This window comes from Apus apus, chromosome Z, assembly GCF_020740795.1.
Source record: "Apus apus isolate bApuApu2 chromosome Z, bApuApu2.pri.cur, whole genome shotgun sequence".
Lineage (NCBI taxonomy): Eukaryota > Metazoa > Chordata > Aves > Apodiformes > Apodidae > Apus > Apus apus.
This window is the reverse complement of record NC_067312.1, coordinates 24,669,398-24,688,564: the sequence shown is the minus strand read 5'-3', so window position 1 is coordinate 24,688,564 and position 19,167 is coordinate 24,669,398. Positions and strand designations below refer to the sequence as shown.

Genomic DNA, 19,167 nt, shown 5'->3' with positions numbered 1-19,167 from the left:
CCCCGCCCGTCGCAGCCCGGCCCGGCACAGTCCGGCACAGCCCGGCCCGGCACAGCCCGGCCCGGCACAGCCCGGCACGGCCGGGCCCGCACTCACCGCCCCTGGGCGCCCGCCGCTCCCCCGAGGGGCCGCAGGGCAGCCGCGGCCAGAGGCTCGGGCCGGCCGGCGCGGCGTGGGGGCCGCAGCCGGCGCAGGGCTCCCCGCAGCACCGCGCTCATCCCGCACACAGCCCCGCCGTCAGCGGGGACGGAGGCCGCTGGCTCCGCGCCTCTTCCGACGGCGTCCCGTTCTGCCCCTTCCCTGCCCCCGGCGAAGGCAGCCCCCGCGGAGGAGGGGGCGGCCCGCCCCTTGGCTGGGGGGGCAGCCCGGGAGCGCGACCGGTTGCCTCCCGACCCCGAGCCAGGCGGGGGGGCGGCGGGAGGGCGCGGGGCAGCCCCAGGCGGTGCTGTTGCGGGCGGCCCCGCGGGGTCAGGGGCCGGTCCTGCTGGGGGTGTCTCCCGCAGCGCTGCCCACCGCGGCCCGCCTCCTCCCCGAGCTATAAAATTGCGGGCTCAGGGCTTGTACGGTCTTGTGCTTCGTGCCGAGCCGTCGGGGCAGCCGGCAGCCGCCAGCGTCCCTGTGCGCCAGGAAGATGCTGCCGATCCGGAAGACCGCGAAGCAGGGCAAAAGGGTAATTCCCCCACCTCCCCCTCCCCACGCCGCAGCCCCTGTCCCCTGCTTTCCGGGAGCCCCTCCCGCCCCGCCACCGGGCGTGGGGGCAGCGGCGGGCCCTGGGAGAGCTGCCCCCGCCGCGCTGCCCTTCCCGCCTGATGCGGTGCCCGAGGGGCAGGGGAGAGGGAGCCCCGCACCGCTGCTGCGGGAGCGGCGGGACCCCCGCGCAGCACCGGGCAGAGCTGGGCTCTGGGCCGGGCCGTCTCTGCCGCCTCCCGCGGGGTCCTGTCCGCAGGGTCTGCGGGGGAGCCGCTGCTGAAGTGGGGCAGCCCGCCAAGCCGCTGACTGGTCAGTAAGTACTCGGTGTTTCTGCAGGTAAGGTCGTATTCTGAAAAGCTGAGGTCAAGCCATGATAAAAACTAGACCTATTCAGCAGCAAGCCGTTACAGGCATTTGGACACAGGTGCGAGGCAGATCAGTTGGATTGAGCTTAATGCAGTAACAGCTCATAGAATTTTGGTTTCTCTGAACGCGTAGACTGGAGCCACCAAAGTTCAAAATAATTTTGCTTAGCATTATTTGATACACAAGCTAAGCAATACTTGCAACACATAAAAATTGTAAATATTTTAAGCATAAAACATGATTAGGTGGGATTTCTGTCTCTAGCACCCTCCCAACTCTATTTAAAAGCCCCTAGCTGCTCTTCCCTTGGTTTTTATGACAAAAAAACAAGTGTTTGTAGTCTCTAATATATGTATGCCCTTTGCACTCTCATTTAGCTAAAGAAATATGCCAGTATAAAAAGATAGGCAGGTATCAGCCATTCTGGCCATAAAGATAAACATATGAGCAATGTTTAAATCTGACACACCAGCACTGTTACCCTGCACTGCTGCTTGGGAAGGTCAGTGGAATCACATTTTCTGTCTTAAATTCAGAAGGACCCTACTATCATTAATAGGACACTTCTCATCCAAAACTGTTTTTACTCATGTTTATGTGTTGCATATTCAGTGTAGAGTAAGTGAACAGAAGGATATGGGAAGGAGTCTGTGAGCTCTAGGCACTTCAGGTAAAACAGTTATAAAGGAAGAGGAGGTGGGGAGGTATTTGTTCTGCTTTCTATTTTTTGACACTACTGGTGCCACCTAACTTCAGACACCTTAGCAGAGGGCACTTGCGGGAAGTTCCATAATGGAAAGAGATAAGCTTCTGTTGAGAGCCTGTTTAAGATCTGAATAGTTGTTTTGAGATGTTTTTTTCTCTCCATTGATAGAAAGGTACAGTATAGGCTGACCAAGCAGACTTTTCACTTAAATGGTTTGGTGACATTCCTTAAGGTGGTTGAGGAAATGCTTTTATACATGATCTGCTCCACGTGATCCTGCTCTGGCAGGGGGGTTGGACTTTATGATCTTCAGAGGTCCCTTCCAGCCCCTATGATTCTATGATTCTGTGATTCTATGATTTGCACTCTTTCCACTGATAGATACATGTACTATGTGGTGCAACTTCATTCATAAGAGCAAATGTAAAACAGTGAAAAGACAGATCAGAAAAAGCTTGATTGGCTTTTTACAAATACCATGTCTTGTTATTTAATACCAGATACGTGCACTACCAGATCACCTGGCAGTACAATTTTGATCTGGATTGAGCATAAGCATACACCCATAGGTCTCTGGGGCAGAACAAAACAATGTTGATGCTGAATTTATACTAGCTATATGCTGGTTGAATCAATGGTATTTTACCCAGTATAGATAAAGTAAAAATGGTGTGAAGAGATTATATCAGACCTATAAGAAAGAAAAATGCTGCTAAATCCTAGCAGTGACTTGTTAAAAAAAGCTGCTAGGTGCAGTACATTTAATATAATACCTATATATTATGTCAACATGAGGCTTCTTGTGTGTTAAAGATATTTTTGTTTTCATCCACACTCTTGTTCTCAACATATTAAGCTTCTGAAGCAGAGTGCATCTACAAAAGATTCCTTGGCAGACAGAGGAAGCAGGGACTCAACCAGTGATCCCTTGGATGCCTCGCTCTGGCCCCATTTGAGGCATTGTGTTGTAACTGCAAATTAGTTAATTGAAAACACAATCTTTACAAAGCCTTCTGATATTTACACTTAGAACAAATTGCTCTAGTAGACTGACACGACTTGCACGCTTTATTATTATATTTGGGCAAGTCCACAATGTGCAACGGAACGTGATGCAGAGATTTGCAAGCAAAGACTTGGCCGAGCTCATACACTTGCACAGCAGCACTGAACAAAGAAGTCCTGTCCCTTTGCTGCTATGTCAGTGCCTGAGCCAAAAATGCCAACCCTCTCAGCCAGGTTTTTAGCCTCCAAGTATCTTTATGCTGCTATGCCTGGCCCTGAAACTAGTATATTTGGCACTGTACTCCTTGTTGGAAAGGAATACTTGTGATGAAACATCACAAGTGTTTGACTTTTCTGGTTGTATGGTGTGAGATAAGTGAAATAATGAAGGAGAAATTATCAAGAAAAAAAATCTACTAGAGGTTGGAGGCTAATTGTTAAAAAACTCTTCCTCTCAGCATGAAAACCACACTCAACTCTATGTCCACAAGGCTTTAATTTTTTGCTACTCCCTCAGATTTCATCTACTGAAATGCCAGTGAGCCATCAAGAAAACTGTGGAGGGAAATTTCAGTCTTACCTTTGATTAATTCTTTTCCTGTACTCACTATCTTTGTTAATGTAATGGGTCTGCATTTATCTACTTTTAAAAATAAGTAGAATTATGGCTGTAATCCAGTTGCAGAAAATTGTACTATTTAGTGTAATAGCAAAGTACTCCTTTAAAAATTTGAAGAAGCCAACGGAGCAAGTAAATGAATAAACAACTAAATAAATGGTAGGTGCAACCAATATATGTTGTTCTCACGTTTTTCAGTTTTACAAAATAAATAAATAAATTGAAATCTGCAAGTTTCCTTGCATTAGCATGGCATTTAAGGCAGAAGTAAGGCTAAGCACAGGGTGCTTTCTTTGTTTGTAACTTGACATCTTAAAACAATTCAGAGCTGTGCAAATCAAGTAGGATTTTTTTTTTTTTTTTTATTTTTTTTTTAAGTCCAGCTAAGCAAATCCAGGCCATGTAAAAGTCTGTCAAAAAAGGAAGGCCAGCATTTTAAGTTGTGTCTTATTTGGTAGGAAAATGTTACATGCTTACTTTTATGTGACGCCTGTTGTGCCACCTTGTGTGCATGCTTCTTTTGCTAATGCTCTGTCCAGATTGCAATTCTAGCTAAAGAGCAAATCAAGAGGTCATTAATACTAGTGTTTCATTTTTAAAAGTTTCTCCTGTATTTTACAGGAAAATTTAAGACAGTGTTTTACTTTCATACAAACGGAATTGAACCATTAGCTTCTAGTTCTGGGGACTACGTCTCTGGAATACAATTAAACCGTCTAATGAAAAGTCTTACATAATGCATGCACAAATATTAAATCCTTACAATGCAAAGCAGACCATCTACCATTCTTTAAAGATAATTTGAAGAAGGAAATCAAGTACTTTTTATTGTTATGGCAAAGATCATTCTGGCAGCATGCAAATACTTATGCCTACTTTACAAATACAAGAAATGGCAACAAAGGAAGCCTACAGAAATTAAGAACTGTAATTGTTAACTTTTCCTCCTGCTTTCTTTAGGGTATTCTAGAGCGCTTAGATGCTGGAGAAATTGTGATTGGAGATGGAGGATTTGTCTTTGCTCTTGAAAAGAGGGGATATGTAAAAGCTGGGCCTTGGACTCCTGAAGCAACAGTAGAACACCCAGAAGCAGGTCAGTTTTACTAGGAACTGGTAATCCTGTAATGAATGTAAACACAGTTGATTAAATAAAAAATATAGAGGAACTTCTACTAGGTTTTCAAATAGAAGTGTTCCTTGACACTGTAGAATTACATTGTTTAGACTAGGCTAATAATCTGTAAACCAAATGCTCATCTTACCCCTTTTTCTTGCTCTCAGCACAGGCCAAAAGCAGTTTTCTGAGTAAGAATATGAGTAGTGAAAACATACAGTGATACCTCTCCAGGATCCTCTCACAGACTTTGGTAATTTGCAGCCCAGAACGTTTTTCAGCCAGATGTAGGATCTTTGTATTTAATAATGGTGTTTTCTCTCTCACAGATTTGCCCTATCTGTCTGTGAGCTTATATAAAGCTTGTAATTTAAAACATCTTATAAAAAAAGAATTCTGCATTAAACTATCTGTTTTCCAGCTATTCTAGGACTTTCAGATTGTTGTACATTAATATAGCTTGTTTACTATTTTTTCCTGGAAAATAGCAGATTTTAATAAACAATGGAATGGAAGACGAGCATTTAGTGGATCCACTGTGGAAAGGGGAATGATAAATCTAAGAATTGCAATAAACATTTAATGGAGTAACTCACTTAATGTGGAGGGAGACAAAACAAGGAATCATTTTATGCCTTCCAGCATAAAGATTATAGTGTTTAGCATAAGTAGTGCAAAAGCATATGCTAGTATCTGTTTATGTATGCTTCACTACAAGAAAGAATTTGCCCTGTTAATAGGATGTTAATATGATGGAGAATATCCTGGGGTAAAAAATATTTATTTGATCTGTTTTAAGTGTCTTCCCTTCTAAATTAGTCATTTTACTGTGCACGGGGGGAAGAAGGAGAGACTTATTACCCCTCTTTATTACGTTGCTTCGTACACCTTACCCATTTATTCCCCCTAATTCTTTTTAGCCTTCAAGGATCACATTACATGTAGCCTGTCTAACTTAGGGTCACAAACATCCTTAGATAATGTAGAGTTCTAGCAAAGGTTTAAAGGTTGATAACCTAATTTTCTGACTCTCATCTCGGTAAAAAACATCCCATCACTTCGCTTCTGTTTATCTTCAGCCTCTACATTTATCTCCCCCTACGTGTTCCATCTTACAAATCCTAGCATTTATCCCATGCTCTTTACTTTGCCTTTGCTTACTTTGCACCTCAAAAGCCCTTGACCCTCTCTACATGTCTTTTCATGAAGTGCAGGTCTCAGTCCATGGGAATGCACAAGACATTGCTTTATATAAAGGTAGTCGCAGGTGGCATAAATTGGCTAAATTGGCACATAGTTTGCTTAAACAAGTGATCAGTAGTCATAGGCTAGAATCCAGCAGTGTAAGAATTGCTACTGAGTTGATAGACCATATTGCTCGTGTCTGTAACATAGTTATAAAATTTTTATAAACCTTACAGGCTATTTGTAAACACACCCTTGGCTGGCAATGTATTTGTTTGTTTTAGTGCAGTGTGCTGCCTCCCCTACATTACTGCTTTTTGCTCCTGCATGCTTAAGGGTCATGTTACTTTGCAAGCAAGTGTAAAGAACAGAAGGAGCAACTGGGTGAGCCAGCTGGTGTAAACCATACAACTACCAGACCTTCTTGTCTGTGTAAAGAAGGAGGGACAAGGAGGGAAGTCCTGAGAATCCAGCAAGGAATGAAAAAAAGAGTGAGTTAAAGCCCACTATCTCCATTACAAAAAAGGAGAAGTTTTGACAAGCTGACAAGTTTAGAAATGGGATCTAAATATTTATTCTGAGCCAGGTTAGGTGTTGCTCTGCAGTGAGCAACATGCAGAGATACTTAGTGCCCCATCTCCTGTGTCCACCAGCTTGTGGTGGATTCAAAGGAAAACTCAGTGTCATATATCTGACTCCTAAAATGCATGAAATTGTTAATAATTGTTTATTTAGCCTCATATGTGGGTGATAACCCCATTTCTCAAATACTGGAGGAAAACACAGCTTCATGCTGGAAGTCACACAATAAATAAATTAGAATGGTTTGGTGTTTTGATAGTGCAGACTGCTGTGGGCTTGATCATAGTAACAGCATATTCTACTGGTAAAAACTATTTGCCTGGGATTGAGTAAGATTCAGTCTGATGCTTGTAGCACTATTCTTTATTCTTACCCTCAAAATGTAGACCCATGCAAGAGTCTCCTGTTCACATACCTGATAGTTTATGATACGGAGTTCCTTATTCCTATGTGTTAGTTTATGTTTCATCTGCCTACCTGTGTGACAGTCTGTATTCATACAATTACCAGACACTATTCTAGGAATGAAAGAATCATATTTAGAGAGCATTAACCATAGGAGTAAACAAATCTGATTTATAATGGAAATGTCATACAGCATTTGTGGAAAATATTTCTAGATTCTTTTTTCATTTTCCCATTTCTTGACTAGTTTTCATCAATGTTTTCTCATGAGAAGAATAGAAAAAAACCCTACAAAACATTAGAAACAGGCAGAGACAGCCCTTTCAGGTGGGATCAGTAGCCCATTCTAACGCTGTGGGAAGAAGTATACTCCCTGCATTAGGAATGTTTTGACTTTGTGTGAAGGTTGATCCTGGCAGTTCAGGCATTTTGAAATTTCAGAGACATTTTGAACTGTAGCCCTGCTATAATCTGTGTGCCTGCATAGGTCTTCCTTTGTGACTGCTGTGAAAAGAAGCTTTGTGTTAAATTATACTGTGTTACTCAAAGAATTAGAAATTAAATACTGTACTAGTAGAAAAAAGTAAGGGACACTACACGGCTCCTGCACCAAAAGCAGACGTGCTTGTTTTGTACACAGGTGGCAGCAAGCAACTCAAGCTGCTGTTTGAGCTTCTCTGGCATAGAAGGCTGGGTTTTTTTGCAGCTGAAGGAGGAATTTTATTCTTGCGACACATTCACACATTTCCCCAGTAATGCAGGATGTCTGTAGACAATGAGGAATGATAAACTAGGACTTCAGGAAAACTCCTCCAAGCATCTGCCCCAGAAACTGCAGTATTCATGTGTCTGAATACAATATCTAGGAAATAAATTATTCCTGAATTTGCTATAAGCTATTGAGCATTTAAATTCTGTTTTACATGATCAGTAGCATTCTAGAAATTACTATAATTTTTGTTTTCTGGGTATGCATATAAAATCAACTGACAGCTCCTGATTTGTTCCTGCTGTGGCAATTGCAGTGTACTGCTTAAAGCGAAGAACGCAGAACTATCATTACAGAGACCACTCCCAAAGTCTTAATGCAGGAAACTTATCCATTAAAAGTAATGCCAACGTTTCCTTCAAAAGAATTTTTGAGTCTGTAGTAAAATCATAATGTGCTGCCTTATGAGAAGAATTAACTCTGTGCTGTGAGTCACTTTTCTGGAGCAACAAATAATCTTTCAATTAAGCATGCATTTAGCAAACCAGAGATTTCGTTTTGGCTGACTAGACCCAGCTAGAGTTTTATAGGGGGAGAAAACCAGAAAATACAGAAGAGAGGAGGTAACACAACACTTTATTCTTGAATATAAATAGAATCTTGTCCTTCAATTTATTGCCCCAATACTTTTTTCTGTTTTCTTCTTCATAGGCTAGAAGCTAAGAAAGTATGGCTATTTCATTTTATGATCTTTTTATCTGGTATTCCTTGTTATGCTCTCACAGTCTTTTCTCAGATGTCTGCTTTCCCTTCCTAAAACACTATGCAGTTCTATGAAGTGAAATTTCGAGGTCCTACGGACTGCAGAAAGTAGAAAATCTTCAGTTATTCTTAGCAGAGAATAACTAAGGAGGAAGTTTTTTACCTAGTGTTCTGAAATTGAGAAGGAAGGAGTTCTACGCAGACTGGAGTACTGCATCTACTCTCTCATAATGCCTTTTCTAGTAAACATAGTATCACTTATTTTACAGTAACAATATTCCAATAAATATTTAAATTTGGGATAACAACAATAGTAACTGTACAAAACTTCTCTTCTTTGCCTCTTTTAATTCTTTGCAGTTCGTCAGCTTCATCGGGAGTTCCTCAGAGCTGGATCCAATGTTCTGCAAACATTCACCTTCTACGCCAGTGAGGACAAACTGGAGAACAGAGGCAATTATGTAGCTGAGAAAATAAGTGTGAGTAAAACACTATATTGATGGACATATGAAATAAATTTATTAATTTCAAAAGTTTTAGTAGAGAGGTTATAGAGTACTTTCACAGTTTGTTGTAACATATTTTTGCTATATTTGAGGACCAAGGAATGAGATTATGCAATTTCAGCATTTGTGTTGCAAGGAAGAAAAGGTTAAAGGACAAATAAATAAATAAACAAAGAACAAAGAACAAAATAGGGCAAGAATGAAAATAGGAAAGAGAAGGTTCACATAATATTTTTTCCATCTGAGGAGATCAGTTTACTGGAGTTTTGATATGAAGAGTATAGGGAAAAAAAAAATGGTTTAACATCCAAAGAAACAAACCAACTGCAAGAATGGTGTATAATCCTAGAAGAAAATAAATGGCTCATGAGAATGGAATGGTTTTCTGAACCATGTCTTCAATAAAGTAACAACTGAAAAACCCAAGCTATACACTGTGGTCAATATTCCTCTTCTCATGTTTAGGGGTCATCTGTTAACAGCAACAGAAGTAGCATGTTGGTGTTTTCTTAATCCCTGCATAAAGGAGTTGTACAATACTGGGTGTGCTCACTAGGTACAGGCCCAGTTCTGCTGGGACTTCTGGCACAAACATTTATAGATTTGCCATAGAGTGTTTTCTCTGATCCTTTCTCCTTTGGACCTATTGTCTGTTTCAGCCTCTGCAATGTAGAAATGATTCTCCATGGGGCAGGAAGGAAGGAGTATCTGTATATCTGTGAAGATATTCCAAGTCAGAAATTAGAACAATCTGGACACTAGGGAAAACCTGAAGTATTAATTAAGATGTCCTATCAAAATGTCATGACCAAATTAATCTAAAATGCTGCAGCTTTACATTCAATATATGCAACATTGAGATGTCTGAAGCAGTAGACCCAGAAACACAGTGCCCAAGGAACAAATGCTGCTGCAACTCTTGCTCCCCCACAAAATGTAAAGGGCTGGGAGAACACCTGGTATTGGGAATGCATCCCAGCAAAGCCTTCAAGATTGATTTGCTGCCAGTTCTAGAAGCAGATTCATCCAAGCTTTAACTGGTTTATGGCTCCGCCTCCCAGAGCTGCCAAACATTTACTTGAGCACAAGTGCAAATGGAAGACAGTCTGCAATGGCATTAAAAATTAGCTGGGTCTTCTGAGGCAGTTGTGCAAAAGTTGCCGCTGAGATAAATGTGTGATGTTTCTAACTAGTCCATGGGCTAAAGAGAAACCTGCTCTAATCAGTACTTGTTATCTATCCCAAATAATGATTCTTTTCCCAAAATATTTTTTTCCCCAGTTTAACCTTTTTTTCTAAAGCTGTTCTACTCATCCTGATATAGGTATAGAGGGAATGTGTCTTTCAATATAGGTGATTAGTTAATCATATATAGTGATAAGTTTCTCCTTACTATTCTTAAATTGGTAACTTTAACATCAGATAATTAAAGATTTTTTTTAAGCTTTAAATAATTATATGAATATTATTGCTTAAATTTTGAAAACTACTGGAATACTAAAAGACGTTTTTTAAAAAAATAATGGAAAACCAATTGAAATTACTGCATGTTTTGTTTTCTACCCACAAAAAAGTCAGAATAGAAGAATATACTCAAGCATTACCAACTTATTTTCTAAGAGGCAAAGAAAATTCCACTTCATGCCAAGTATTTGCTCTTTATAGACTATTTGTGTAAGATGTATTTATCTTTTTTAATATTTGATAACATGATAATTTAGATATGGCAAGAAATTCGTTTCCTGGTGTTTGGGGGTTTTTTGAAAGATGCTAATTTTCCTAATCAATATTATTTAAAGATCCATTTAAATGAGAAAAGAATATGTAGAAGCCATTATGGCTTTTGAGCCTTTTTGTGCTCTTAAAATACATGCACATCTCTTGCCAGGTAAAACTGACATAATCTATATTCAAACAGTGCCAGAAAGTGAATGAAGCTGCTTGTGACATTGCAAGAGAAGTAGCTAATGAAGGCGATGCTTTAGTGGCTGGAGGAGTCAGCCAAACACCATCATATTTAAGCTGCAAGGATAAAGCAGAGGTGAAAGCAGCCTTCCGGAAGCAACTAGATGTCTTTATGAAGAAGAATGTGGACTTCCTTATTGCAGAGGTAAATCTGTGAGAAAAGCATAGGGCTTAAACTGGCACAGTGTTAACTTTAAGTTGTCTAGTCTACGTTAGGGAGTAGAAAAGTTTTCTGTTATGCTGTTATTCCATTAGTAGTAGGTATTTTTCTAAATGCAGAACAGCATCTGCAAGTAGCACCTAGAAAAAGGTGTTGAAACCTAAATTTGTACCTCAGTCAAGTCAAATTCTGTACTTGTACAAAAAGGATAGATCAATGTGATCTTGACTAGTTCCTGTTTCCCTCCATACGCTGTAAGCAATCAGCCTAAGGTGGCTTTTCTAGATGGAAATAGTTCTTCAGGGATTAAACCTGGATTAGCCTCCAGTATGGGCATTCTTACTCTGAAGGAAGAGTATAATTACTTTCATATAGTTTTAGTTACTGACTTTCAAAAATTCTTTCTTAACTCTGTGGTCAGTGAACCCAATTGAATTATGCTAGAGTAAGTAAGAAAAGGATCAAGTCACTGGTGAATTTGAATATGTTTATGCTTCATCTCCAAGAAAAAAAATAAATAAATAATTTCTTTCAGTATTTTGAACATGTTGAAGAGGCTGTCTGGGCAGTTGAAGTTCTAAAAGAATCTGGAAAACCAGTAGCAGCTACAATGTGCATTGGCCCAGAAGGAGACATGCATGGTGTGCCCCCTGGACAATGTGCTGTCCAACTGGTAAAGGCTGGTAAGAATCTGGTTTAACATGCCCTTTGAAAGTGTGGAACAAAGTAAATCTTTTAAGCATTGAGATAAATAGATGTGTATCTCAAGTAGGTAGCTTCCCAATTATTTCTGATAAAAGTTTTGACCCTTTAAAAAATATTTTGGGGGAAAAAAACAAAAGAGAGGAAAAAAAAGAGAGAGAGATAAAATACAGGTATGGAATTAACCAAGATGGTGTGGGGAGCACTAGCCGCAGGCAGCTGATACTGAATAGAACAAAATCCAAAACCTACTCAAGTTTGCTTACAGAGCCAACCCCACATCCTGGGCTCACAATTATGAAACATAAGTGGAATCCAAAGTCACCTTTTATTCTTTGTGCATGAGTTTAGAAATGTATAGAGCAGTTCAAATTCAGGATGAGAAAATAAAAGGATGAAAAGAATAATCTTTTTCCCTGTCAAAGGCTGTATTTTCTGCAGGACAAGGGGAATGGCAGAAGAAAATTAATCAGAGGCATGACAAATGATGGTACAGGAGTTGTTTATAGCTGTTCTGAACTACTCTTTTCTCCTGGAGTTACAGTTGAAAATCAAAGGCAGAACTTGTGTTAGGAACCTGCTGTTTACTTATGTTGCTGTACACAGCAGTCTACACTGTTTAAACACTGATAAGAAAAGAAACTGTATGAGGCTGGGAAGGTAAAGAGGAGTGCAACTGAGATGTAAATGGAATGATCAACCTCATGTGAGCTGAGGCTAGCTCTAACCCAACTCCCTTATTTTCATAGTTCTGCTGTAAAGATGGGCTGCTCTGTTTCTGGAGCGGTGTGGCTAAGAACTTTTGCTTCCCACTTCCTGGGAAGATACATCTTGAAGTTATTTTCCTCCTCCCAGGTGCTTCTATTGTTGGAGTCAACTGCCACTTTGATCCAGATACTTCCCTGGAAACAGTGAGACTGATGAAAGAGGGCTTGCAGGCTGCTAAGCTGAAAGCTCACCTGATGTCCCAACCACTTGCTTTCCATACACCTGATTGTGGAAAGCAGGGTTTTATTGATCTCCCAGAATTTCCCTTTGGTAAGACAAGGCTCTCTTCTTGGCTTTTTTAATTGTCTGGTTTGTTGTTGTTCTGGTGCATTTTTTTGTTTGGTTTTGGTTGTGTTTGGTTGGTTGGTTTTGGTTTTGTTGTGGGTTTTTTTCCCTGGCTTTAAGTAAAGTTGAAATTGCAAGGTGTTCTTCTATACAATAGGAACAGTCCTAATTATCCTGTTTGGTATTTTCCACAGAGGGATTGCAGTGTAATATTGGATTAAAGATCATCAACATAGTGAGAGTATTTCAGTAGTATCACAGCATGTGACTGAAAGTGAAATGATCATGAAAACAGTTACTGTGCCATAGGCTAAATTAAGTTTAAAAATGTAGTTTTCCCTTGTGCTATAGAACCTTGTTCAGGACAGATTAAACAGTTCAAACAAATGAAGAAGAGTAAATACACTAAAAAATCCCCAAACTTAAATGCATTTGCATTGGAGCTCCCCAGCATTCTGCATTGTGACACCTATCCCAGAAGCCCTACAGCGTTTACCTGCATAGCGATTTAACATAAAATGCATATGCAGAACTGGATACAGGTCCATGATCATTATGGTTCAGTCTTGCAAATGTAACTATCTAATGTAAGTGAGATTAGAGAGAAACCAGAAGAGGGAATATGTTCTTTGTTGGTGCTAACAAATGGATTAGCAGTTTGGAGATGGATTCATCACATTTATGCTCAGGAGAAATTCTACAAACACTGAAAGATTCAGCCACTTTCTGTGTACTAAGGCTTGTGTATTTAGGGCTTATTTCTACCTGGAATATAGAAGATCACATCCTTTTAAAATAAAAATACAAACTCATCCTAAATCTTTTAAAATTTATTAGAAAAATGCTTTTATTTTCAGGTATCATACACTCTTTTCCAAGATAAGACAGTAAGGTGTTAAAATACTCAAAGTTTTAATTTGTAGAAGAAAACTTTAGAGAAAAATGTGATTTTGGGGAAGTTGTTGTGTTGGTTTTTTTTAAATTCCTTTCTTTACATAAATGAAGAAAAGAGAAAAAAGCATGAGCCTGAAGCATTCATTAAATTATAATAACATGTTTGAGTTCTGAAAATACTTTGGGATATTTAAAAGTGTTAGGAACTAATTTATCCTATTCATTCCTTCATGTAACTGCTCTGATTGCAAGCAAAAAATATGCAGAACAGATGCAGTAAGCAATCAAGTGGATTGAAGGATTCACTCTGGTTTGTTTTGGTTGTTGACTTGTATGTTATAAGCAATCTATATGAGATCTCAGCTCTCAGAAATTTCACAAGACAATTCAAGAAGGCTATTTCTGTGAATGTTTTCAATACCCCGAAGCAGCAACAGGTCACTTGACAGCAGATAAGTATTTTGGTAAATCATTGTTAAACTGACCCAGTTAACTGTATTTCAAGTATACACAACCTCTGTACAGTCCAACAAGATCTCAGTTTCTATAAGAGTGTTGGCTATGTTGTATTGGCAAACTCCAGCATCTGGATGCCAGCAGTATTTCTTTATCTGTAGAACTTTATTGTAGTTTTCTGTGTTTTCCCTTCTGCAATTGCTCTGAAATGTCGCCAGTTAAGCAAGGACAATATTTTAGAAAGAAATGTTCCAGTCAGTCAAAGCATACCCAACTATCTCAAGATTAAATATACAGAGGAGCTGAATCTAGAAGCAGGTTGCAATCTTTTAATCAAAAACTGATGAAAATGTCAATCTCTTTGTACTATAAGCATTAACATAAACTGTAAAACTATAGATATTTAATTCTGAATAAAGCCAAGAAAAGCTATGGAAAATAGAAAGTTAGTTAATTTTGGGAAGGGGAAAATCCCACAAAATGTGGTGTGGCAACTTCTTTTCATAGAATACTGTTTGTTTTCAATCACCATGTTTTGTCATCAGTTCTTAAGGTGGTGTTTATCCCTTTTCCTTCAGAGAGATTAGGTTGTTGCTGTTCTTACACTCCTGAATCACAAGGACTGATTCATAGAATCGTAGCAGGTTGCTTAAAGCCCCATCCAGCCTGGCCTTGAACACTTCCAGGGAGCGGACATCCACAAGTTCCCTGGGTAACCTCTTGCAGTGTCTCACAGCACTCACAGGAAAGAATTTAGTCTAATTTTCTTCTAAATCTACCCTTTCAGTGTAAACCCATTGTCCCTTGTCCTGTCACTACACTTCCCACTAAAAAGTCCCTCCCCAGCTCTCCTGCAGGTTCCCTTGAAATACTGGAAGGCTGCTATAAGGTCTCTCCAGAGCCTCCTCCAGGCTGAACAACCTCAACTCTCAGCTTGTCTTTGTAAGAGAGATGCTCCAGCCCTCTGATGATTTTTGTGGCCCTCCTCTGAACTCACTCAAGTAGGTCCTTGTCTTCCTTACACTGGACTCACCAGAGCTGAACACAATACTGCAGGTGGGGTTTCATGAGAGCCAAGTACAGGGAGAGAATCACCTGCCTCATCCTGCTGGCCACACTTTTGATGCAGTCCAGAATTTCTGGCCTGCAAGAGCACATTGCTGGCTCATGCTCAGTTTTTCACCCACCAATACCTCCAAGTCCTTCTCCGCAGGGCTACTCTCAATCCATTCATCACCCAGCCTGTATCCATGCTTGGGATTGCTCCTACCCAGGTGCAGGAGCTTGCACTTGGTCTTGTTGAACTTCATGAGTTTTGCATGGGCCCACCTCTCCAGCCTGTCAAGGTCCCTCTGGATGGCAGCCCTTCCCTCCATTGCATCAACCACACCACACAGCTTGGTGTCATCTGCAAACTTGCTGAGGATGTACGCAATCCCACTGTCTGTATCCCTGAAAACATTGTTAAACAGTGTTGGTTCCCATATGGACTCCTAAAAGACACCACTTGTCATTGTTGACTGTTACCACTCACCTGTTTTCCATGTGTCTTAGCATAGTTTCCAGGAGAATCTACTCCATAATCTGACCGGTACAGAGGTGAGACTGACTGGCTTGTAGTTCTGTGGAGCATCCTTTTTTCCCTTTAAAAAAATGGGGGTTATCTTCCTTCTAGTCACTGGGAACTTCACTCATCTGCCATGACTTTTCAAATATGATGGATGTAGCTTAGCATCTTCATCTGCCAGCTCCCTCAGTACTTTCAGGAGCATCTCATCAGGTTACATGAATTGCAACAAGCTGGGTGATGGAGAAGACAGGGAAACACTATACTGTTGCCCCAGAATGTAGTTTCTTATGCAGATATAAATTGAGTGCAAGATGCTGCCTTCTTACTGCTGATCGTCTTGTACCAATTGTGCATTTGTTTTTTATTGATTTATGAGAGTCAAGGGGACAATTAATTTGTGCTTCTGAAGCTTTTTCTCACATCTGCAGGACTGTACACAAGCTTACTTTCCTTTAAACGCCTTTCTGAGATAGCTTCATCTGGTTTTCCTTCTGAAAGACCATCTACTTTTCCTTTTTCCAGCCTTTCCCTCTGAAACTACAAATGTTCTGTTCAAGAACATTTTTTTTTTTCCTTCTGCTTTTTATTTTCTGAACCTGTCTCTTAACTACACACAGACTTAAGAATAAATCTGCTTTGTATCACTTTCTTGCATGTTAGGTATTTTTGGGAAAGGACATAGGGAGAAGAATCCTACCTCTTTGTTGTGTTGCTAGAGCCCTTTTACCTCACCATTGCTTCTTTGCCCAGTGGAGTGTTCAGTGCACAGACATCACACTGTACTTGCTGGATAATCATGCTAATTCATCTCCTGCAGATATGCATAAAGAAGTGGGAGGATTTTTATTCCTTTCTTCCTGTATTTTTATTTCCTAAAGTTTCTTCTTTGGTCCCTGGTATTTTCTTTCCGGTTCTGACACTCTTGTCCCTCCTTTCCTCTGAGGTGTTCTTTTCCTTCTTTTCAGTTTCTGTTTTTCCATCCCCAAGTCCTTCCTCTCAGCTCTGTTATCTTTCTACTCTGCTCATCACAACCTGCAACCAGGGAGGAGGGTACAGAATAAAGATTGTGTCCTAACTTACCTACACAGAGAACTTCCCACAAGGAATGAAGTGGTTTGAGGCATCAAGCTGCTTATGGCTGGGATTATAACTAGGTAAATTAGGGGCTAAGAAATAGCTACAGGTCCCAGCTGTCAGTGAAAAAACTGGCTACCATGAGCTAATAATGGAAAACAGTGTAATAAGCACTCCTGAGGAGGAATGAGCTGGCTTATTCCTGTTGCAGGTAGGCTGATACTTTTTCCTTTCATAGAGTACTGTATCCCATTTCCCAGATACTGATTGCTTATTAGTAATTCTTTGTAAATGTGGGTATAACACTGAATGTACTCCAAAACTCTAGCTAAGAATTCTGGCAGACTGGCAAGCATATTTCCTAGGGCTTGATCAGTGGCAAAAGATACTAGCTGCTGTTTTGCAAGGCCAAAAATGCTTACAAGTACAGCTCAGCAGACCATACCAGAATCTGTAAGCTAGATTTCTGAAAGTTTGTGTCATTAATTCTAGTTCAGACAGTTCAAACATGTACATCTACATCTACTATCAGTTTTGCAAACTGTCCAAGTATGTCAACAACATGATTTCTTACCAAAAATGAACCATGGTGGAAACTTAAGATACTAATGTCTTTGCAGGTCTGGAGCCAAGAATTGTAACCAGATGGGATATTCAAAAATATGCAAGAAAGGCCTATGACTTAGGAGTTCGTTACATTGGAGGTTGCTGTGGATTTGAGCCATACCATGTCCGAGCAATAGCTGAGGAACTGGGTCCTGAAAGAGGATTTTTGCCAGAAGCTTCTGAGAAACATGGTAGCTGGGGCAATAGCCTGAGCATGCATACCAAACCCTGGGTCAGAGCAAGGTATATAAATCTGAACTGGAAAGTACACCAGCATACTCCTTGCAAAGGTTTATATTGGTCCATGCAGCAGACTGGCTTAACTGATATGGAGGTCTGAATATGCCTGTAAACATTCTACACGTTAATAAATTTGAAGAATTAAATGTGATCTCGGAGCAGGGAAAGGGGTGAAGGAGCAGTAGAAAAGCTCAAAAAATTCTCATCCCTGTTTGGTCTGAACTACTGTTAAGTAATTAATGAAAGTTAAGATGAAAAACTAACAGACTGCTGTAAAACAGCTCCTGATGGTGAGTGGCTTAAAGTGTTCCTTTTAAGCACATAGCATTTCATTGCATGCTTTCATTCACACTTCTGTATCTAAATATAAAGTCAGTCTGTGCAAGGTAGATGAACCTTTGCAGTGGTGATTTAAAGCACATTTCCATTAGTATTGTAATGTCCTGCAAAAACTCCCTATATTTCCTTTTCTTTCTTCAGGGCAAGAAAAGAATACTGGGAAAATCTGAAGCCTGCTTCAGGCAGGCCATATTGTCCTTCAATGTCAAAGCCAGATGGCTGGGGAGTGACCAAAGGAGCTAAGGAGCTGATGCAACAGAAAGAAGCAACAAGTGAACAACAGCTGAAGGAGCTCTTCCAGAAACAGAAGGTCTAATCCACTGCAGTTCTGTAAATGTTATAATAATGTATCTACAGACCATGCCTCACAAGAAAATCTGTGAAGATGCATATGCTGTTGATTTATCAGTTAAGATGTAGTGGAAAAGACAAAATGCAGAAAGAATGTGATTAAAGATTAAATGTCAAAATCTTTCTCTGGACAAATAGTTTAGAGAATACAGTCAGAAGGAAGTTAGGTTTTTCATAATAATTGAGCTTCTGTTAGCTAGGTGCTATTAATTGGATAGACACAGAAATACGTGGAAAGTAATAACAGGTTCAACTCACCTGTGGAAAGAGAAAAAGCTAGCTATAAATATAGTATCAATGGACTTCCACTCCTAAGTCTGTTTTCAGTTGGGGATTATATAGGAGTTTCCTCAGACCTCAAGATTTGTTGAGGGTACTTCAGGGACACACAAGCTGCCAATAGTTGAGACACACAGTTATCTATAGTTGCTTTCTTGACTTCAAAAGAATAAAAGTAAACTGGAAAATACATCTTATAATCAGAATAAAAAGAACAGAACAGTCTTGCAGGAATTTCTTATATGCAGTAGAAAGGTTTAGAGAACTTTCAGGAAAGAAAAATGGCAGGTAAATAACTCACTACTTCTGTCTCAAGATACTGTGCACTCAAGATTTATGCCTCTGGAGACTAAAAAGCTTAAGAGATTATTCTAAAATAAATAAATAAAAAGAAATAAAAGTAATATGATGGAAAAGTATTGTATTATCTTCACACCTTAAATTGTAAGAGTTCAAAGAGAATCACATAACTCCATTAAACAAATAATTTTCAAATGATCCTGCTGATTTCTGGGTTGGTAACACTTTGTTATCTCAAAATAGCTCTTAAAAACGGAAGATTCCGAAAACATAACTCTTGTTTATAAGAGTAGTAAAACACTCCATTTTTTTTATTTTTTTTTTAAGCTGACTGATTCACTCTAGAATTGTAGGTATAAGAAGATGTTTCCTGTTAGGAAATGGATTAATTCACTCAAATTAAGAAAACCCATGGACATTTTTATACTGGATTTATTGAGAAGGATTTTCTTACGAAGGGTATCACTATACTTGGAACCCATAAAGGACACATTTTCGTAGTTTATTTTTGTGAAATACAACACAACTT

General features: G+C 39.9%; 2 protein-coding genes across 2 annotated transcripts in view; one reads left to right on the top strand and one right to left on the bottom strand.

Annotated features, from left to right (window-relative positions):
* Positions 1 to 422, bottom strand: part of DMGDH (dimethylglycine dehydrogenase) — a 48,604-nt gene extending 48,182 nt beyond the window's left edge. Inside the window, exon 1 of the mRNA XM_051643708.1 lies at positions 97 to 422. Within this exon, the coding sequence (XP_051499668.1) occupies positions 97 to 218 (122 nt within the window). The 5' untranslated portion in view covers positions 219 to 422. The remainder of the gene's footprint in view (positions 1 to 96) is intronic.
* Positions 423 to 559: 137 nt separating this feature from the next.
* LOC127396096 (betaine--homocysteine S-methyltransferase 1) lies at positions 560 to 18,836 on the top strand. Its single transcript, XM_051643709.1, has 8 exons — positions 560 to 670; positions 4,347 to 4,479; positions 8,504 to 8,622; positions 10,568 to 10,759; positions 11,310 to 11,457; positions 12,332 to 12,514; positions 17,144 to 17,372; positions 17,850 to 18,836. The coding sequence occupies exons 1-8, from the start codon at positions 632 to 634 to the stop codon at positions 18,022 to 18,024; spliced, it is 1,218 nt and encodes a 405-aa protein (XP_051499669.1). The 5' UTR covers positions 560 to 631; the 3' UTR covers positions 18,025 to 18,836.
* Positions 18,837 to 19,167: the final 331 nt, after the last annotated feature.